At 46.4% G+C, this 23114-nt stretch overlaps 1 protein-coding gene across 1 annotated transcript in view; it reads left to right on the top strand.

Annotated features, from left to right (window-relative positions):
* LOC144820052 (long-chain-fatty-acid--CoA ligase ACSBG2-like) overlaps nt 1-23114 on the top strand; it is a 452754-nt gene that overhangs the window by 281554 nt on the left and 148086 nt on the right. Inside the window, exon 9 of the mRNA XM_078677706.1 lies at nt 18696-18899. Within this exon, the coding sequence (XP_078533832.1) occupies nt 18696-18899 (204 nt within the window). The remainder of the gene's footprint in view (nt 1-18695; nt 18900-23114) is intronic.

Below are 23114 nucleotides of genomic sequence, written 5' to 3'. Positions count from 1 at the left end.
GTTACCACCTGCTTTCAATCCATGGTAAATACCGACTCTTAAATACCGAATTTCATTGGATTTGGTATTTTTTCCCTTTCCTACATCTCGATGGCCCTTTTTTACCATTTCTTATTTACTGAATCGGTAAATAAGGATTCGGAGAATTCCGATTCGGAATTATACCGACTCTTATTTACCGATTCAGAACATTTTTGGCACCTACATCTCAAATTCCAAATACCGGTCGGAACGGCCGAAATTACCGAATTTCGGTTGTTACCAACCAGTATTTGGCCACCTACATCTGGCCCCCTATCTGGTAATTTTTGCCGCAGTTCCACCTTTGGAGGCAGGTCGGGGTGAAACATTTCTTGAATTAAAAAACAAATCTATTCACTGGCTGAACAAGCACAGACCACTCCCTTCTCTAGTACAGACTGAAATCCTATTCGCCCTAGGGTCAGTTGGCTTGGGCAGAGACAAAACGATATTTTAGGGGACTGTGTTTTGATTAATTTCAGAGATAAAAGGGCGGTCCAACATATTCTAAAATGGGGACCATCAATTGCAACCGGAGGTATACAAGCACTTCCTTTGGGCTATTTCTATCCCCCAAGCCCTCTCTTAGAAAGAGTGGACAGTGTGTATAAAAAATGGGAAAAGCGGGCCCAGACTAATGCGCCGCCACATATAGTACAAGAGTGGGGTAATAGGGAGCAAATCAACATCCCTGTAAACAATCGTTCTGAGTAAGTTCTTTGCAGTTGAACGCACCCACAGAGTACCGGGTAGTAAACCGAAGTTGGGTGCCCCGCCGCAACCCATCATTGCCAGAATCTTTAACTTCAGAGATGGAGACGCTATCCTGCAGGCCTCGCGGGTGGGTGGACGAAAGTACGAAAGTACGAAAATACCACTGTAAGTTTCTACCCGGAATTTACACAGGCTGTCCAAAAGCAAAGGCTAGGATTTCTGGGTTTTAAACGGGGACTGAGGGAGATGGAACTGAAATACGCAATGCTTTTTCCAGCCAAGTTGCGCATTGAATTTGAGGAACTGACATATTTCTTTGATCGTCCAGAGGTGGTGGGAGACTGGTTCGACACTTTGCCTCACCAACATAGCCGGGAGGAACATTGTGGAGGAGCGGAGGGCGGTCCGATGGAGCAGGTATAGGACCATGGTCTCCGGTCTCTGAACTTTGCTGATTGCCCTGACTGTGGTTCGATGACTTTTATTGTGTGAATTGATGTGTCATACCCGGGGGCGGCGGGGCGCTTGGTGGGTATCTTCCTCCTCGGGGGTTTCTTTTTGTAGAGTAGTTTGATGTCAGGGCAACAGGCACACTGCAAGTTGGGGTGGCTACTTAGTTTTACGCAGGGGTGCAGGGTGGGGGGTTTGTAACGGGTTTTTGGCTTGGGGTGGGGGGGTGTTCATTTGGGGGTGTTTTGTTTCTGTACAAGGCAACATATTGTTTTATCTTTTGATTTGGATGCTGAGCTCTGAGGGGGGTTGGATCTGCTTTCACTTTTGGGGTAGGGGATTGAGACTAATGAGTTGGATTGTGAATGGGTTGGGGGACAGGATAAAACGTGGGGTTGTGTTACAGCTGTTGTAACGGCTTTCCCCTGATGTGGTATTGTTGCAGGAAACACATTTGATCGGTAACACCTGTCATGCCATGAACCGGAAATAGTATCGTTTAGTTGCCCATGCGGGGTTCTCCTCTGGGTCCAGAGGGGTGGGTATCCTAGTTAGGAGCTCTCTCCCCTTGGAAATAGATGCAACAGTCCTGGATGATAGGTGGCGTTACGTAGCTCTCACTGGACGATGGGAGGGTAGGACTATATCCTTGCTCTCTGTCTATGTTCCCCCGGGATTACAGTCGACAACTTTTGCGGATTTGGGGCGAGTAGTATTGGGACTTCCTGAGGGGACTCTGGTCATGGGCGGAGATTTGAACTCGGTTGTCTCTGGTAAGGCAGATCGACACCCGCCCAGGGACCTCACAGGGTCACAGAATTGGCTTAGCGGCTTTATAGATACACTGGGGTTGGTGGACTGTTGGAGATTGCTGCATCCGGCCCAGAACTAATACACTTTCCACTCGGGTGCACACGGTAGCCTTTCCAGGATTGATTACATCTTGATGCCAGCTGCACAGGCCCCCTCCGTTACTGAAGTTCGACATCTGGCTCGGGGAATATCCCCTCACTCTCCACTGTGGCTTAGGTTGGAGTTGCGTCTGGGTGCAGAGGGGCGAGTAGCCCCGATTAATCCATGGTATCTCTGTAACCCTAAGACCCGCGCTGCGTTGGTCAAAACCCTTAACCAGTATTTTGTTCAGAATGAGTGATCTGTGTCTTCGGTGGTGTCGCTCTGGGAAGCTTTTAAAACGGTCATCCAAGGTCAGGCGTTGTCATTGATTGCTGACGCTAACAAGAGTAATAATGAGGAGGTAGTTAGCCTTGAGGCAGAGATTGCCGAACTGGAGCGTGATTTGGAACTGGGCGTCACCCGTGGATAGGTGCATGTTATGCATCTTAAACAACTTGAATACAAGGCTTTGGTTACGGATGCTGCGAAAGTCATGAGCAGGGAGCAGCAGGGCCGATTATATGATGTCGGGGATAAAGCAAGTAAACTGATAGCATGGTTGGATAAGAAAGAGAGGGCGAGCCGTGTGGTTCCTTTGATTGAGAGAGTGAATGGTATGCGTGTGACTGAACCCGAGAAGATAGTCCAGAGTTTTGCGGAACATTTTCAGAAAGTATACTCCCCCATTTCTGAAAGGCCGGAGGAAGATTCACATTTATTATTGCGTGACATTGCATTGCCCAGTTTGTCTGATTCCGATAGAGAGTTGATGGATACAGTAATAACTGCTGATGAGGTGGCTCTCGCTATCCGTTCCCTTCGTTCGGGGAAGGCGATGGGTCCCAATGGTCTCCCCATTGAACTTTATAAATTGCGACCCGACAAAATGGCGCCGTATCTTCGTGACATGTTCCTAGAATCGCGAGATAGGGGCTCCCTTCCCCGTGATCAGCGTCTTGCGACCATTGTGGTGATTCATAAGGAAGGAAAACCAAGAGACCGCTGTGCCTCTTATAGGCCGATATCACTCCTTAACGCGAAACCCAAGATTCTCGTTAAATTATTGGCCAATTGTATAATAAAGGTGATTAGTGACTTGATTCATCCGGATCAATCCGGTTTCATCCCACATCGGAATACGGCCCTGAATCTGCGACGTTTGCATGGTGTCCTCGCGAGGACTGAGTCATTGCGTGAGCCGGCCATCTTGGCTTCCTTGGACGCCGCGATGGCTTTTGATACTGTGGAATGGCCGTATTTGTGGGCCGTACTTGCCAAGTTTGGTTTCGGTCCTGGCTTCATTGGCTGGGTGAGACTCCTCTATGAGGACCCATTGGCGCAGATTGTGGTCAACGGTCGGGTCTCTGAGCCCTTCGTTCTTGGGAGAGGTACACGACAGGGTTGTCCATTGTCGCCGCTCTTGTTTGCCCTTGCTCTTGAGCCCCTTGCTGCCTGGATTAGATGGGAACCGTCGATGAGGGGTATTCAGTGGGCCCCAGACTTTGAAGATCGTATCTCGCTTTACGCAGACGATATACTGTTGTACCTGACGTCGCCACGGAAATCGTTAATTGTTTTGGTTGATGTCCTTACCTCTTTTTGTAGGAATTCTGGCTTAGTTATCACTGGACTAAATCTTACTTGTACGTCCTCTCGGGAGATGTCCCCCTTTTGCCGCGCGGTTGTCCCATCCAGATTACACAGACGGGTTTTAAGTATCTTGGGGTCTATGTATCGTTGAACCGGGTTGTCCGATACCAGCGGAATTTGCTCCCATCGCTAAACCGGTTGAAACTGGACGTGGTGGGCTGGCGTAGGCTGCCGCTTTCGCCACTCGGCCGTGCGGCGCTCTTTAAGATGATGTTGTTGCCACGCTTTCTGTACGCTCTTCAGAACACCTTTGGTGTAATTCCCGCAAGCTATTTTCGGGCGGTGGAGGGTCTCCAAAGGAAGTTGATCTGGGATGGGCAATCACGTATTGCCCTCGCCAAGCTGACGCTTCCATGGTATGGTGGTGGTATCGCTCTCCCTGACATCAAACGATATTACTGGGCGTCTCAATTGGGGGCCATTAATCATGGCATGTATTGTCCCGAATTGAACCCCGCGTTTGCAATGGACAGGTGGTTGTTGCCGGGGGGCAATTACTATAGAGCGCTCTATTCGAGATTGGGTGGAAGGCGGCTCTCGGGGCCCACAAAGATTGCGGTACAGGTGTGGAACTGTGCAAATAGTGCGATGGGTTGGAAGGATCGACTGACCCGAGCGACCCCGCTTTTTGCTTCCGAGAAGCTGGGTAACTTGTGGAAAACGAAAGGATTTGAGAAATGGGATATGATTGGTGTTAGTAAGGTGAGTGACCTCTGGGCTAAGGGCAAGATTAAAACCTTTGAGGAATTGAAGGCTGGGTTCCAACTGAGTGAAAGGGAATATTTTCGGTGTGCTCAAGTCCGCCATGCCTTGCAGTCTGTTTTCCCTGAGGGTGTAGAGATTCCGGAGTTCTCTCCGCTTGAGGATAGAATACTGGATGGTCATGTGCCAGATAGAACTATCACTTTGATTTACAAAAAACTGATTAACGATAGGACTGACCTGTTGCTGCAGCTTTGGGACGTATGGACCGGAGATGGCCTTGAATTGGATGATAAGGACTGGCAGTCTGCGATCTCTTCTCCTAAGGAGGTCGCGATTTCTGCCCGTCTCCGGTTGGTGCAGCTTAAAATCCTGCACAGAATTTATGTGACTGGCCCCCGTTTGGTTAGAATGGGTTATTCGGAGGATGGTCTGTGCAAGCGTGGTTGTGGGCTGCTTGGGACGTTTCTGCATATAATTTGGTGTTGCAGGGTTTCTGTACTCACACAGAACTGTGCACAGAGGAGTGGAACCTCGGCAAATTAGGATGTCCCAAAACTTACCTTAGCAACCAACTCACCCCTTACCGAGCTAGCTACAGTGTCTCATTGGACATATCAAACACCCAATGTTTAGACAAACCAGAACATGAACTTACAGTACCTCAGGGTACGTGGGACTCATGAACACTCTTTCGTTATATTATCATTACAAACCAGAACATGGAGTAAAGAAGACACATGTGCATTTGAAATGTTTATTTACTAATGCCGTCTTCTCAGGCGCAGTATCTTTGATAATACAAGTATACTTATTATCAGTAGCAAAATTATCAGCATAGTTACTAAGACATAAAAAGCGAATGGTGACAGCATGTTAACATGCTGTAATGAATAAGAGTTAACAACACTTATATCTCACCCTCCCTAACACATATATTATATTATTATCTAAGAAGGTCTCTTTGGGTTGTTTTAGGGCGGGCCCATACCTTAGTGTCCTAGCTTGAAGGAATCACATCAGCATACACCAGCTCTCTCTGCATGTGCACCGCATCAAGTGTGTTAACAATTCTCGTGCAAAGCAATATCAATCCCGCCTCAAGCCCAAGTTGGCAAAGGCTGCACTTGTGTTATGACTATGAAGGCGTGGAGATCAGACCTCATAACAATTCCATATCGTGTTGCTCCTGAAACTTCAGCACTCTCCGTGCAGACATGTTTTATTAAACAAAGCAGATATCAGAGCAATAACATATTATTCTCACATTCACCACGGCAAACTACTAGGTTGAAAGCTAAGTCAACAATTAAGGGTCGTGTGCAGAAGTTGCAAGAAAGGAAAAATGGCGTTTAAATCTCAAATGTACCTATGCTAACTTAACACGATATAAGGATATATAGGAGCTATACAACACCCCCCCATGATCCGAGAACGGACTAAATAGGATAACAGAAGTGCCATCACATGAGAGCAGAATCCATTTATAAACGAGCATGAATAAAAATTCAATTATAAAAACTAATGCTAAAAAAAATAGCCCACAAATATAATGTGGCTCAAGCCAATAGGCAAGCAAAAAATAAAATGTCTTGACCAAAAGTCAAAAAAATCAAGGGAATGCTATCAATCAGCATGGCAATTTGAGGCAGTGTCTATGATAAGACTGCATATGAAAAGTAAGCTGCAACAGCCTCCAGGAGGAAGTCATTGTCCTCATCCGAAAACAGATCAGCCATCCAATTTAAAAGATGAAAGGAACATACGTGATCTTCCAGCACCGGATCCTCTATAACCATCAGAGGACAGCTCGGTGGGTTTTCAAGAAAACTTAGTACCAAGAAATTTTGCGCTGCCGACAACACATCCCAGGGACCCATTAGTCCATGTGCCACCGCCAAGGCCATAATCCTTTCGTCAGAACAAACCAACTCGTGAGCAATGATAGGACTCATTAGTTGATCAAAATCGACGTCAGAAGATACTGGTCCGCAGAGACACAAATCAATGGCCCAAAGGAAATCACAGGTCAGACAGCGAAATACAGGCTGGACACAGGTGAAATAGGAGAACCGAAAAGATAATCCAAATGCCGTGCTTAGAGTCGCTAACGGCAGTGTGCCATAGTAATCAAGCATGCGGTTGCGAAACCGCGTCAGTAGTAGCTGTGCGTGGTCTTGCACAGGAAGGGCATCCATATTTAAAAAGGCAGAAAACCACCAATGCGCCAGCCGCTAATGCAAGCAAAAACGGAAACCCTCCAAACAAGGATGAAAAAATAGAATGGAAGAAAGCAGGGATGACTCCAAAAATCTTCTCAAAGGAAGTCACGAGACCACCGCTAACAACTTTAAAAAAATGTGCTAGGCCCGTCGTGGAGGACGCGTTAAAGATAGAACGGACCATGGCTCCGAAATGCAAGGGCAAATCAGTGTTTAAAAGAGCCTGAACCTCCGTGCGGGTGTTAGCAATGTGAAGCACGAAAGTTTCACGGGCCGAGCTCAAGGCCACCTCTTTCTGGGACAATAGAGCTCTTATTCTAGCCATGCCGCTGAATTCTGCTCCCAAGGTCGGTATCTGTGGCCAAATGGAAGACTCCCTATGTTCACGTGTGGGAGGATAAAGAACATTTCTGCAGCAAATAACCCGCTCACTAACTGTTACTATGAAAGCTATACCTTTAATTAAACCACAACAGTTTTCATTATTGAGCATTAAATAACTACCATTCTCTAACAATTTAAACGTGGGGATGATAGCAGGAACTGGCGTGCCCTGTAAAACGCAAGCCATATTCGGGCGGTCCTTGTTACATGAACCGTGCAACTGTATGTGTCTGCACATTAAAGAATGATCTGGAGTCTCAGTACACTCATCCCCTGTTAGATAAACCTCTTGGTCATCCTTGAAACATCTGTATGTGTATGGGAGTGACCAGACCTCATGAAGAAAACCGCTACCTAAGGGTTCAAAACGACCTATTGGCACATATTTCATACAATTTGAAAACTTATATAAAGCAAAAGGCAGTGTTATTAAACCGTGGATAAGCCACGTAGCAGCAGTGGTCTCTGCCACAGAGAAAGGTAAAGATTCCAATCTTTCAATATGGAGCATAGAAAAGGAAGCATCACGCATTGAAAGCAAGCGTTGTTTGTCTGTCAAATTAAACGGTGCAAATAAAGAGGAAACGTTCATGTATCCCCAGGGAACTTTACCCATTTTTAGAGTCTGTAGTGTCCATGCAAACTGCATGATTGAACGTAATTGATTTTGACCAAGGTATAATACAGACACTTCATCATGCACAATATCAACAACAGACGACACAATATTATCTAATGTGTAAATTCTCGAGGAAAGCACGTTAATGCTATTGTCAACCACTGCAAGCACTTTTTCAAGATTTGCTTGATCAATAGCCCTAAGGCGTGAAGCAGCCTCAATCTGTGAGAGTTTCCAAATTTCATTGTAAACCCCATATAACCATCTTTTCGACCTGCCACTAGCTGGGCCTTTAATGAAATCATTCAAATCCACGTCTGCATTCAGTTTGGAAAGGTGATACTTAACCGCAGGTAAAGTTGAATGTTTCAGCCAAGCTTGACACAACTTGCCAACTGAGTAAGAGGTGACAGTATGACTCAAATCAAAACGGGGATCAGATCTAACAGCCTTAAAACCGTTAGTTATATTTAAAAATCTCTTTTGGCAAGAATCAGCACTACGGTGCCAAAGCAGCCAACCCCTGGGATTCATACTGGAAATGTTAAAGGAGGAATTCAGAAGTAAAGCCTGTATTTCTCTAATGGACAATTTAGTAAAATTACTCCAATTCTCATATTCCTCCAACTCCGGGAAAGACGGGGTGTTTAACCTTTTAGATGTAGCCAATCCAAAGCACGTGGTCTGGGAAATGGTTTCATTTAAAAACCACATATGATTTGGGATGAGACATGCACGGTGCAAAGCCTCAGTGCCTTGTACCTGCCAGGCCCTTGAGCCCCAAACTGATTTAAGGTCTATGGTATCCTTCCATAACTCATACCCTCCAGTAACTAATTGATCCAGGAAGGCTTTTGAATATAACAATTTTGTATTTGTAAGTCGAACCTTGGACAGTGGCTGTTTGTGAAATTTAAAATAAAAGGACTCGGGATTGGACTGATTAAAGTCAGTGAAATAAGTATACTTTTTAAGAAACGTTTCAGAACTCCCTTGTGTTGGTGCTGGGCAATGTTCCCACTGTGTAAAATTAACCGCATCCCTCCGGGAAGATGTCTTGTGTAAGAAGTGATTGCCATAATGTTGGTAACAGAACAATTCACCATAATTAGCAGATTCTAAATATAAATCCTCAGCATCAAAAGCAGCATAATATTTCAAATCAGAAAACAAACTCTCCACAGCATTAACATCCCAATCATCAGAACGAATGTTTTGTTTCACTACATCCCCCATATTAACTCTTAGTACATTAGGGACATTAACGACTTCCGTTGGACCATGAATCTGAAAACGAACTGCATCCCACGCGATTCCATCCAGAACAGGCCATGCTGTGATGTTAACCAATGTCAAGTCTCTTTTTAATCTGTGTGTAGAATGTGAAGAGGAAAGTGGGGCCAAAGTTCCATTTAAATGAGTAATGCAAGTTCTCTCCTCGACATAGTGTCCATTCATAATCCGAAAAAAATAAAACACAAAACCAATTGACATAAAAAGGTAAACTGAAAAAAGGACCAGCCAAATGTATATCCAAGGAGGTATCAAAAAATGTTTTTTAAACAGGCTGGCATATACTGCAATTTTAGAGGGTTTTTTCGAGGCAAGGGAAGCAGAGTCAAATGAAAATCTGGATTCCGTGGCTAAACGAGCTTGCAGGTCAGGCATGGACAAATCAGTGGGATATGTATAGTCTGTCTCATCAAGGTTAGTTCCTGGTAAGTTATTCAATAATGGACTGGAAATAGCAGGTAATTCGATGGCCACCTCAGGTTCATTATTAGAAGCAGTGGGCATAATTGAATTTCTCACAATGGAAGGACAGGAAACAGCCGGTGTCATGCTAAGAAGAATCGGCCACTCTGTGTATCTTGACATTGTCAATAGAAATAAACCTGTTTTCCTTACGACCTGGAAGTGGTGGTAGAATGACTGTTCTTGTGCCCTTCACTCCAAGCACTGGGACTGGAGCTCGATAGGAGGGACCAAACTCTTTCTTGTTGTCGATCTTCTCTCGAACCAGTTCTCCAACTTGGGGTAGCCAGCCAACTACCGGGATCTGCAACGCATCATCCGATGTGGAGGGCAAATGTTCCTTAGCAAGAGTGTCTCTCGTCTTTTGTAGATTCTGTAAAATATTGCAATGTTCATCTGCGTCAAAGAAAGTGGCGCGAACCACCGAGTCTAGACCGTCAAGGTCAGGGACGAACATCTTGATGCCAAAGAGCATTTCGTATGGGGTCCGCCCACCCAGAGACCTTCTAGGGAGATTATTAAGAGCACGCTGCACGCCATAGAGGTGGGCCAGCCAGTTTCTGCCAGTGCCTATAACTCGGGCTGTCAAAGATTGCTTTAAATCACGGTTCATTCGTTCAACTACACTATTACCCTCGGGTCTGTAGGGTGACGAAAACTTGACTTGGACCCCCATCGAAGTCATGGCATCCTTATACGCCTTAGAGGCGAAAGCCGGACCCTGATCCGAATGGAAGGTACCACAGGCAAAAATCCCTATAAAGATACGCAAATCTCTGATGACAGTCCGGGAATCAGCGCTGCGATGTGGCCATAACCACACAAAGCGTGTGCATGAGTCAACTGCTACTAAGATGTATTTATACGCAGTATCAGATGAAAAAGGACCGCAGTGATCTAAATAAACACAGCCTAGTGGTTTATTAGAAATGTACAACTGAGTCTGAGGCGGACGCGTAGCAGTTGAAGGTTTAATCTGCTGGCATATGTCACAAAGAAGGACATAATCACGCGTCTGTTTGTACAGTCCCCGCCACCAGAAACGTTGTTGTAGTTGCGTTACAGTGGCTGAGACGCCCGCATGCGCAGACGCCACACCTTCATGAGCCGCTGTAATCAAGTCTGTTCTGCGATCCGAGTTGGGAATCAGCCGTTCCCCAACATCAGGAATTGTCACAAAAGGAACCTTTTCGGGACTTAAGTGGTATTTATACTTCGAAGGGAATCCCGAAGGATGTTTACTTCCCTTCTCAGAGGCAGCAACCGCTGCCAAGATGTCGCTATCAATCTTGGTTTTAGACCTAGTAACCGCTGCAACTAAGTATGTAGATACTGCTGATTTCGCCGCTTCATCAGCAAGCGAGTTGCCAAGAGCGTGTACTCCCACGCGCCGATGACCGAGAGTATGAATCACATAAACGAGTGGCAACATAGCCTTAAGCTCTGCCACTCGAACCCAGATCATTTTATGTTTTATTGTGCTACCCTTGGAATCACGAAAGTCATTTTGAATCCAAAAGAACAAGTTTTCATTGTAAGACTGGACACAGTAGTAAGAATCACTTACAATTAGAGTAGTAACACTTGGATCTGCGTACTCCAAAGCTAGTAATAGAGCACGAAGCTCTGCTAATTGTGCAGTGCAATCGCCCAGGGGCAACGTGTGTACCTCCCTGGAAATGAACTCGTCATTCAACATAGCACCGACCACAATGGCGCATGCGGAAACGTAGGCATGTTTAGAGCCATGCGCAACCTGCGCCGACCCATCAGTGTAAATGATGCAATGGAAGTCCTCCAAAGGTCGCATCGACAGAGGAGCAGGATGAACGAATTCATACTGCAAGTACTCCTGTGACCGTAAGGAGGCGTCAAAAATAAACATGACATCTGCGGATGACAATGACGCAGCCCACTGAATCCACCGAGGGTGCAAAGCCTTTGAATTTGGTACACTGGCTTTCGTGACTGCCTCCAAATGAGGACAGGGTGTTACCACTAGCATGCGTTTCCCCTGTGACAGAGCACGTTCTTTTAGAATTGCCATCTGTACAGCAGTTAAAACCTTTTCTATGGTGGGAAACCGCATCTCAGCCGAGGTGTACAAGTGTGACTTGTAAGCAATAGGTACTGTGTCACCTTCATTAAAAGTGAGGTAGGTGAAACCCACCGTCCCAGGAATTATTCTTATTACCAGGTTGGTGTGGTTATCACGAGTCAGTAAATATTTAGAAGCGAGCAGATCAGCCTGCAACGATTGCAAAATGGCTGAATGCTCAGGCAGCCAGCATGATTTTGAGAAAGTTGGTTGTATCAAAGCATACAGAGGCTTGACACGTTGGGCATATTCCGGAATGTAAGTTCTGCCGAAATTCAAAAAGCCCAGTAAGGATTGTAATTTCTTCAGTGTTGTTGGTGCGCGCAATTGTGCGCACTTCTCCAAGAAGTGAGGAGCCAAACCTCTACCTTCATTGTTGAGCTCATAGCCCAAAAACAACACTGTATGTTCAGCAATGTGCGATTTTGCAAAGTTGAATTTGTAACCCATGTCTGCGAAGTTGCAAACAAGAGAATTCACACGACACAGATGCTCCCAAATATCGTCGTCTGTGAGATATATATCATCCACATATGAAAAAGCATCAGGGTCGAGTGCCTCCAGAATAGAGACAATTCGAGCGGTAAATACACCAGGACTATTCTTGTAGCCCATTGGAAGACGCTGGAATTGCTTTTGGACTCCAGCGCTTGTAAAACTGGTCCATTGGGAGCTAAAGCTGTCCAATCTGTGGGCATAAAAACCATTGGATATGTCAAGCGTTGTCTTGAAACGCTTACGCACGAGACTATCCACTAGGGCAGAGCCGTGGGTATTCTGTACTGCACAGTAACGGCAATGCGAGTTCAAATGCCGGTAATCCAAAACCAAACGATATGATCCGTCAGGTTTATTCACAGTAAAAAGGGGATTATTCATCGGTGACACACACGTTTCAATAACTCCCTGATATTCCAATTGTTCAAGGATTACTGCGACGGAAGATTTTGCTTCACGTCGAATGGGATATTGAGGTTGAGGCTGCGGCTGAGACCGCAACGGAATTTCGTGGCAAGGCGACAATTTATCCCAACCACATTGGTTACGGTACAGAGCCGGCGCGAGAGCCCGAGCCCACTCTTCTGCAAAATGCTGCGCATGCTCCTTCGAGACAGTGTTCGCGAAACTGGGTAGGATTACCTCCTCCCCTCGCGGCGCCGCGAGCACAAAAGGTGGGGGCCAGTCAGCCTCCGAAAGTAAAATATCATACGTGGAAGACAGATTCTCCCAAAATACACCTTTAACGGTACGCTGTATGTCACCTTCAATTAACAGGACGATTTCATATAGTCTTTCAGGGGGAGCAAGTCTTGTATCCGCTGTTTCTATCACAACGTAGACATCAGTCGCTGTCACCCTCAGTAGTGGACGCAGCGCCTCTCTGACTATTGTTATCTCCGCCGCGCTGTCCAGCAAGGTCAGAGCCCACGTCAGATTCCGAAGCCGCGTTCTCACTATCTGTGGCATATCGATGCGCTGTTAAGGCTGCGACTTTCTTTTTCGCAAACTGCGGACGCCTAGGCGTAGAATCCTCCTGCTTCACTGCGCCGTCCGTCTGGCGGGACTGACCACGTCCTTGTTGGCCACCACGTCCACGTCCACCCCCTCCCCCTCCACCGGTCATCTGGGCCGATGCGTCCTGAAAGGAACGAGGAGAGCGTTGATCAGAAACCTGAAAACGATCAGGTGATTTAATCATCGCGCGGTCGCGCAAATCATAAACTTTGTCGGATGGTGCAGGAGCTTCTATTGCAGGAAAAGAACCCTGAGTCTGCATTGTCTGCTTCCCCTGTGTCTGTTTTTTAGGCCAATTTTGTTTCTTGGACTTTGGCTGGGCATCTGTCACTGCAGACTGCCCCTGTGGTTGTTTTTTCTCCTTCACTGGAAAATATTTCAGACCTCTACTGGTGCGGCCAATCGTTTTATAAGCGGCCACCACAATCTTTGCTAACTGGCGGGGTTTGTCGGCATCGGGCAGAGCAGCCAAAGCATTCGACACCTGAAAGTTAACTGCATCTCCTTTAACATTGGAGAGAATGAGATCACTTACAATCTCAAAAGAACCACACAGGCGCATACCCAATTCAACCGCTGCCTCTGGACCGTGATCATTCTGAACACGTCGAACGATTTCAGGCAGGGCAGTCATAGACGGGGTGCCGAAGCACCTTGTATAAACTGCCGCAAATGTTTTTCCCCAGCTGTCACAGTCAGCAAGTTCAGGAGTAATATCCTTCGGGAGAGTAATCGTCAACATTCTATGTTTATCAGCAGGAGTGGAATTCGGAAAAACCGCTTCCAGTTGATCAAACTTCTCTGCTAGCCAGAATGGGAAGTCATCGTTGTCAACAGGACGCGCACCAAAAACCGAATTTACCATCACTGGATTGAGACGCATTCCGCCTCGTTCCAAGGGAGCGGCCGCACCCCCCTGGGGACCACCAGGAAGATGTCGACCGATGTATTGCACTAATGCACGAATCACGGAAATGGAAACTACATGTAGCCGGCGAATTTCTGCCAGGGTACAAGCCCCGTGATTCGGGTGCGGGGTAAAGCCACCCAACGCAGGCCAATTAGTACCTGGAATAGAGAGTGGACCTAACCTCGCACGGGACAAAGAGTGGGGGAGGGCGCCATCAAACCAAACCCGATGCTGCCAATGATCAATAGGTATTTCCAATGCCCTGTATGGCGTATATTCAGCCGGGACATCCGAGGCGGTGTAGGAGTGGTACAAACCAGAATTAGCGTCCACAGCCGGAAACGTAACCCAAGAGTAAAACAACTCGTAAGGAAACGCCGGATCCGCACTCACCACGAAAATCACAGCCATCCCATCTACTGGGACCTGGTACGTCTGAAGATGGTTGCGTATCGCTACGCGACTATGCTGCGCAATAGCCACCGCTGCCGCCATCACAGAATTGGAAACAAGAAAACACAAAGAATACTTTGTAGCACAACTGGGTAGTAATTCAAAGAAACCGTTTAAGTAAGAATCAAGCTTGAATAAAGACCTATTTCAAAAAATAGGTAGGTTTCACCAACACCCCGTTTTCCGGAAACGGATGTGAAGGGGTTAAGGCATGAATGATAAACTACTCGAGTGTCATGATATAAGACCACCGAAACCGTTGGGCGCCATGTTGCAGGGTTTCTGTACTCACACAGAACTGTGCACAGAGGAGTGGAACCTCGGCAAATTAGGATGTCCCAAAACTTACCTTAGCAACCAACTCACCCCTTACCGAGCTAGCTACAGTGTCTCATTGGACATATCAAACACCCAATGTTTAGACAAACCAGAACATGAACTTACAGTACCTCAGGGTACGTGGGACTCATGAACACTCTTTCGTTATATTATCATTACAAACCAGAACATGGAGTAAAGAAGACACATGTGCATTTGAAATGTTTATTTACTAATGCCGTCTTCTCAGGCGCAGTATCTTTGATAATACAAGTATACTTATTATCAGTAGCAAAATTATCAGCATAGTTACTAAGACATAAAAAGCGAATGGTGACAGCATGTTAACATGCTGTAATGAATAAGAGTTAACAACACTTATATCTCACCCTCCCTAACACATATATTATATTATTATCTAAGAAGGTCTCTTTGGGTTGTTTTAGGGCGGGCCCATACCTTAGTGTCCTAGCTTGAAGGAATCACATCAGCATACACCAGCTCTCTCTGCATGTGCACCGCATCAAGTGTGTTAACAATTCTCGTGCAAAGCAATATCAATCCCGCCTCAAGCCCAAGTTGGCAAAGGCTGCACTTGTGTTATGACTATGAAGGCGTGGAGATCAGACCTCATAACAATTCCATATCGTGTTGCTCCTGAAACTTCAGCACTCTCCGTGCAGACATGTTTTATTAAACAAAGCAGATATCAGAGCAATAACATATTATTCTCACATTCACCACGGCAAACTACTAGGTTGAAAGCTAAGTCAACAATTAAGGGTCGTGTGCAGAAGTTGCAAGAAAGGAAAAATGGCGTTTAAATCTCAAATGTACCTATGCTAACTTAACACGATATAAGGATATATAGGAGCTATACAACATTGGGAGTGTCCTGAAGTACCTTCTTTTTGGACTGGGATACACAATAAGATGAAGGAAGCTACTGGTGTTTCCCTGCTGCCTGAGGCCAGACGTTGTCTCCTGAATGTCTGGGAACCAAATGACTATGATGTAACGCAGATGCAGTGGGCGACCCTGGGAAATATGGTAGCTAAGAGAGACATAGCGCAGATGTGGGGTTCCCAGAGGCCGCCCACGGTCGAGGCATGGATGGAAAACATGGATTGGTGCATGTTTAGGGAGAAGACGGTCTTTGTGGCACGGGGGCGACCTAGGAAATGGGGTAAGATTTGGGCCCATTGGAACATTTACCGTGGAGACATTTGCACTCCTCCTCTTGTGGATATTCCTGAAGTTCCACTTTCCCCCTGACCTGCCATTCCCCGCATTGTATTATACATATTTTGTCTGGAGTTCGTCTCTCCCCTGCTTCCCTCCACTAATATTGTCTGTATACCTTACTATATTATTATTCCTTCCTCATTCGGAAAGTTATCCTGCTGTATTGTGTTTATTGCCTTGTTTGTTTCTTTAATTTCTAATAAAATGATTTAAAAAAATAATAATAATCTGAAAATAGCTGTCATAAATATTTACTCACGGTCTTTATGTTATGTGTTAGTCACCAGCAGATACTACTGATGTCCACTGTTTGTCACAATTTCTGTTGTTTTGGACACTCCTTTTCTTTCTTCTTTTTCTTTGAGAAGCAAGTGACTACCGATGATGAGACAGGGGCTTGTCTGGAAATTGCATACCTGTTACCCCGTTGGTGGTGTTTCCGTGAGGCGTCACTTGTTTCTCACACATTTTTTCTAAGTAGAATTCAGTCCAACACGACTGTGTGGACACTTGTGACTAACTTATTTAGGGCACTATTGTTGTTGTTCTGTGGCGCTGTCAGGGATAACAGGTGTGTCTGTCAACGTGGGCGGTAGTGCAGTGCAATAGCTCCTTATAAAACGTATAAGAGTGTGATAGGTAGCAGTATATATTGACTGCCCCTTCCTGGAGTCACTGACATATTTTGACGCCTTTGGACTGGGTCTTTTGTTGTATTACAGGTTTTGAGTGGAGGGCGACCCTTTCCTTATTCCCTCTGAGCTCCCATCGATATTTTGATTATCCCATATCCATACCAGATGTCACACATTGGGGCTGGCAACCCTGTGGTCTTCGCCAGAGGAGAATTGCTCCCTCACTTAAAAAAAAAACCTGCAGCTTATTGTCAAAGAACACAACCTATCCCTACTCCTTCAGAGAACCAATACTTGCTCCCTGACTTACAGGTTTCTGGACGTTACATGCCGTGGGATCCCCTTACCTCTCATATTCTCCGGACCCCTGAATTCCTTTGCTACCGCTTGCGTCATTACCTGTAGCTGGGTTGCCAAATAATACAACTCAAAATCGGGGACTGCTAACCCACCTTCCGACTTTGGTCTTATCAGTGTCGCTATCCCTGTGGCAATTCGGCTAACCAAAGCACTATGCACTTTATTCTATTCTGTAGTTTATATAAAGTGGTGAGGAAAAACATTTAGCCCCACTATTAAGGAAAATTCGCCCCTGCACATACTTTGATGGTTTTAACTTTCTGCACACCTTGGCTACCCCTGTATCTGCATTGCATTAGCTAATTACAAAAAAGTATTGATGGCTATTAGAAAGCGTTTTGAGTCAAAGAGTTTGTTAAAGTATGGTTTAATTTCATACTATTGTACAGTAATCGGTTGTATCTTGATGAACTGTGTAATAGCTTGTCGCTTTAAATTTATTATTTTATGTATAAAATTTTTATATTGTACTATTTAATGAATTGCTTCTTTTTTAAATGTAATATTGCGATTGTTTTATAAATTGTGATACATTTTACCTGTCAAACTTTTATGGTTCTTTTGAACTGAAATAAAGTTATTCTTGACTAGACTTGAGATAAGAACACCATTCTATATATGAATAATGTAAGGGCAAACTTGCAAAATGTATGATTTTGTTGGCAGCAGCTCCTGTAGAAAGGTTTCATTTATGTAACCCTTTCAGGCTGAGCACAAGCCACACCTGAGAGGCAGCTCCAAGCGGGAAACATCATTAACAACGAAGGCAGTACTACGCGTAACGTTTACAACGAGGCACTTACCACGTAAACGTCTTTCCAACGCGTATGCCTTCAACGATCGTATTTACCACGAAAAAAAAAAACGAAGGATTAAAAAGGGGGGTTGGGGGGGTCTCCCCCCCCATAAAAAAACGATCCCGCCGTGCCGAAAAAAACAGTGTCATAAGAGAGGAAGCGGAATAAACTTCCGCTTCCTCTTTATGACGTAAGAACGACGTGGCAAAGAAGATGAGGGGAAAACGAATTCCGTGGTAACGCATGCGTGGAAAAGGCATGCGTTGCAACGGAATTCGTGGTAACAACATATAACCGCTCCAAGCCTGCGTGCAACTGACTGTTGCGCCACAGTTACAAACTGAGCTAGATTGTAGATTGCTAAGGCATTTGAGTACTGGTAGCTCCCCGTGGGCTTCAGCATTAATTCCACAAATGGGCAGCTTACTAGCACCGGTGCCAAACCAAAGAGTTCTGACTCATGAGTAAATGGCCCTTACAAAAAGAGAAAGTGCAAGTCCTACAATGCAAGGTGGCAAGGTGCTATTGACTAGGCCTGGGCGGTAAATTCCGTTCCGCTCGCGGAATTTGAGTAATTTTGCGTTCCGCGGAGAACTGCCAAAAATTCCGCACTCCGCGGCTTCGCAGAATTATTTGCTTGTTCGCGCTTTCAAAATGCGTGTTCACAAGATATTTCTCCTCGAGCATGCAAACGTTTTCGCAAGACTTTTGCGTGCTCTCAGAGATTTTTTACCGTTTCTCAGAGTTTTGCATAGCACGTCCACGCAAATTACGCCCACCCCTACTACTGACTCAAAAATTGCACTGGCATAAGAAGTTGCTGCTTAGAGCCATCTCTGCCAATATCACGCTTATCTGAGATGCTTGGATAAAGTTCAACCTAATGCATTTGCAAAGGCTTATTATTTCTGCTAGTTCAACTTCTAACCATCTTCTAAATCTTCCTATTACAGTAATGGCTCTGGAGTCCTTGGGTACTCGATGGCTGATTTGGGCCTTGATAGATGTGTCCTGCGTTACACAGGAGGTGCTATCACCTCAAAGGAGACCCTGGAGTATTTCATGGGACTGAATCTTCCTATTATACAGGTCTATGGCATGAGTGAGAGTTCTGGAAACCATACAGTATCTTTGACAAGCAACTACCGCATGACAAGGTCAGTGCTAACCTGTAACCAACTTTGCTTCTTTTTATCTCAGGTAATAATAGCATTGGTTATGTTATGCTATGTTAGTAGGAATTTATTAAGTGCACGTACACCCGAGGGTTTCATGGCGCTGATAACAGAAGTCAGGTGCAGTCAGGATACTACGCTCAAACAGCCAGGTCTTCAAAGATTTTCTGAAGCTGAGGAGATCGTTACAACTTCTCAGAGCCAGAGGAATAGAGTTCCATAATTTAGGGGCAAGGTAAGAAAAGCTGCATCCTCCCTGACATTTCAGTCTGAACGACGGGGTGTTGAGCAAAAGTTGATGGGCTGAACGAAGGCTACGCCGCTGGGTGTATTTAGTAAGTATGCGACTGATGAATCTGGGGCTATTTCCATGAAGGGCCTTAAAGGCTAAGCAACCTGTCTTGAAAGATACACGGTGAGCTATCGGGAGTGAGTGGAGTTGTACAAGGTAAGGTCTGACTGACAACCTCTTGGGTTGTTTATATATCAGTCTGGCTGCCTGGTTCTGAACCATTTGAAGCCTTTTTTGCAGACCCAGCGGCAGACCGAGGTAGATCGAATTGGAGAAGTCCAGCCGTGAAAGAACGAGTGCTATCACCAACTGGATTAAGGCAGAATGGGTAAACAAGTGTGCTATTTTCCTTATTTTCCGTAATTGATGGACACTGGAGGAGATCCCGGAGCCTACTTGTCCATGCAGTGAGAGGTCGGCGTTGATCGTGACCCCCAGGCTTTTCACAGAGAGAGAAGGGGTGGGGGGGTCCCGAGTTCAAGCGGCCAAAATTGCGTGCTCCAACTGTTCTTACTATTCCCAGGCAAGACCAACTCTGTTTTGCCTGGGTTGAGTTTCAGTTGGTTCACATCCATCCAACGCTGGATGTGAAGCATTGTGGATTGAAACTCACTCCTGGCATTAGGGGAAGTAAGGGAAAATATGATCTGGAGATCGTCTGCATAATTAAATACAGTGATATTTCTATTTTTTAGCAAATGGATCAAGGGTCTTATGTAAAGATTGAAAAGCAGCGGGGACAGGGAGGAACCCTGAGGGACTCCGCATGTGGAAGAGAGTTTGGAGGCAGTAAACCTACCCAGCCTGACCGCCTGAGTGCGGTCGGCGAGGAAGGATTTAATCCATTCCAGTGCGGGGTTCCTCAGGCCGGCTTGCTCGACACGGTTCAACAAGATGGTATGGTCGACCGCGTCGAACGCAGCCGACAGATCCAGAAGTACCAGAGCTTGATGTTCGCCCCTGTCAGCATTTGCTCTGAGGGTATCCAGTACCGCCAAGATCACAGCCTTTGTGGAATGTGCCGGACGGTAACCTCCTTTAATTGTTACAAGCAGGTTAGCATTAGTGCTCTGAGGATCTTCTATTACAGTCTTGGTGATCTGCTTGCCACTGTATGATAGCTGCACTCGGGGTATAACACAGTCCACTGAAGCCCCTGCGGCTTAAGGTGCCCCCGCCCAACAAGGGCCACCCTTCAATATAAAACCCATCGATATAGCCGCGGCTCCTCTGTTATGGCGGTGGAGCATCGCCCCACTGACGCAGTCAGCTGATAAAAACATGTCAAGTAAAATGATAATAAAGCAACTGTCTTAGGGTGGCCAAACCTTCATGCGCACTTAGATATCGCCAGGTTATTGCATGGGGAACAGCAGGCACAGGCTCCCAGTCCCTCAGGGAGCGTAAAAACAGCCCTCTCCGCTGAATCCCAGCGCTTCTCTCATGCTAGGTAATAGTATTACGAGCATGAGAGCAGCATCTGGATTGGTGCAGGGGAGTCTGGGAGCCTGTGATCAGGAGCAGAAGAGCACCGAGGCGGCGAGGCAGCAGGTACTTTTCATTTCAATGTATTCTCCCCTATACAACATTGAGGTGAATTAACACTGTGTTGAGCACGGACTGACCCTGTGTGGACACTGACGCTGGACTCGGGTGCAAGAAGACACTGAGGCCTGAGGCAGAAGGAGGCCCCATCCTCCAGGCAGACTCTGGGCATAGGGCTCCTGCTACCCACTCCATACCTCTGAGATTCATAGGCCTTGGGCTGGACGGCGGCCCCCTGATGCGTGGGAATTCGAGGGTGGCACTTGACTGAATGAGAGCGGAGGTGCTTGTGTGGACTGAGGTGCATAAGGATGAGTTTGTGAGATACAGGTCGCATTCAGTAACTTTGCTTTGTAGCGCTTTCACTGGTGGTGAGATGTGGTACCGGTAGGTGCTCACTAGGTGGCAGCAGTGTGCACAGCATGAATGTTTGCATCAGGCCTGCTCTCGTTGTTCACCCAGGGTGCTTGTTCCAGTGGTGTGAGTCTCAGTGACTGCGCCCATCCTTGGAAACTGCGGATTTGGAGGCGTAACAATCCTGCCAGGACTTTCATGGAGACAGAAGGTGCTGTGAAGAGGCCTCTGCGGTGTAAATTCATGGAGGTTGATATGTATAATACGTTCTTCCAGAATCTACCAGACACTTCTGATGAAAAAGACTAAGATGGCGTGATTGTGGGGTTAGAAAAACACTTCACCCAACCCAGAGATAAACCTGGATTATGAAAAATGGATCCTTCGTCTAGTAGAGCAGAAGCAAGGAAACCCACTTGTTTGTTCATATAAAGAGCATGGAAGCAACGCCACTGCCCCAGTCCAACCTATTACTGCCATACATTTGATCTCAGAGCATTGGAAGTTAATAACGTTTGTTGGCTTTAGAGCGTTTGACTTAAGGGGTCTATGTGATGATGACTGGAGTGTTGGATGGTAAGAATGGAAGACTGTTCAGGATGTAAGAGGGCACTCAAGCATATAAAAATTCAGGTTAGAATACGAAGGTGAAAAACAAACATGCGGAATAAGGTAAGCATGTGGTGGGGGCTAAGGAAAAAGGTAACAATGCTCTATATGAACCACTAATCGAGTGAGCTTTCAAGGCCAAATCAGTGAATGGAAATGAATATCTGATAGAGACATCTAGCCGCAGATTCCTTAACTTTTGAATTCTCCCCAGGCGCCAGTTTGGATCTGGAAATTTTTCAGCAGTGCCTCTGTGCACCAGTGGACGGCCTTGTATGGCTCCGTGATGACGTTGTTTCCGGATATGACGTCATTGGAGCCATAGAAGTCCAAGTCCGGCGCGTGGTCGTCAGTTTCTTCTTTTCCACGCTGCAACGCATATCTCTGGTCGTTTTTCAGCCTTCTGTGATGAACTTTCCTCATCTAAAACAGTGTGCTCAATGCCCTCTGGACCCACACTCTTATCTGTATGTGGTGCCTGGGCGAGCACCACGATGGCAACGAGTTTGATGCCTGTCAGCGGTTACAACCAAAGGCACTGCGAGCGGCACATGAAGCTTCTGACGGCACGGTTGTCGCGGACTTCCTCCCGGGCCATTGATGCTCTTCACCCCTTGGTCAATGACAATGTTCCCAGTCTCCGTCGACATTACACGGTAAGCGGCGTCACAAGAGGTCGAAGGCACGGGCCTCTCTAGCATCTTCGAGTTGTAATGTGTATCGCAAAGGTGTATCTCATCCTATTGCTGAGACTCGCACTCCGGCGTCACTCCAGAGCCTCCCAGTTTCTCCTGGAGCCGGGGCGACCTGGAAGCAGATGCAGGAGTACTGTGAGGCTTTTCATCTGGTCTTAGGGCCCTCGTCACCCTCTGGAGCACTTGCGCTCCCCAAGGAGGTTATAGGTGCCATAACTGCATCATCGCCGTCGGGTTTGCCTTCGGTGACAATTCCAGCCTTGGACTGTAAGGCACAAGTGCATGGTCCTTCTGGGCGACCGATGGCAATCGACTCCGGCGCAAAGTCAGTCGCTATTAAGGTGCCGATCATTGCTGCGTTGGTAGACTCCGAGCTGGAGTCAGTGTGCACTGTGGAGCCGGCTTTGCCGCAACTCCGGATATCTGAGCAGATTCTGGCTGACGTTTCTCCTCTTTCCCAGGTAGACGTTGGCACGGTGTCGCCTCAACGCCGCGTGACGTCGCCTCACCGCAGTTCGACGTCGCCTCACTACCATTCAACATTGTTTAATGAAGCTGTATCCAGAGCCTGTCATTTCTGTGGAGGATTCACAAGGCCTGTTAGGGGAAGGTTGTGAGGGGATGATCCCCTTGGAGCAGCCAGTGGCTCCTTCTGGGTTGGACAGCTGGATTGCGGAGCTGGGTGAAGCAAGTGAGCTAGAT

Source organism: Lissotriton helveticus, chromosome 2_1 (assembly GCF_964261635.1).
Source record: "Lissotriton helveticus chromosome 2_1, aLisHel1.1, whole genome shotgun sequence".
NCBI lineage: Eukaryota > Metazoa > Chordata > Amphibia > Caudata > Salamandridae > Lissotriton > Lissotriton helveticus.
This window is presented reverse-complemented; position numbering and strand designations above follow the sequence as displayed.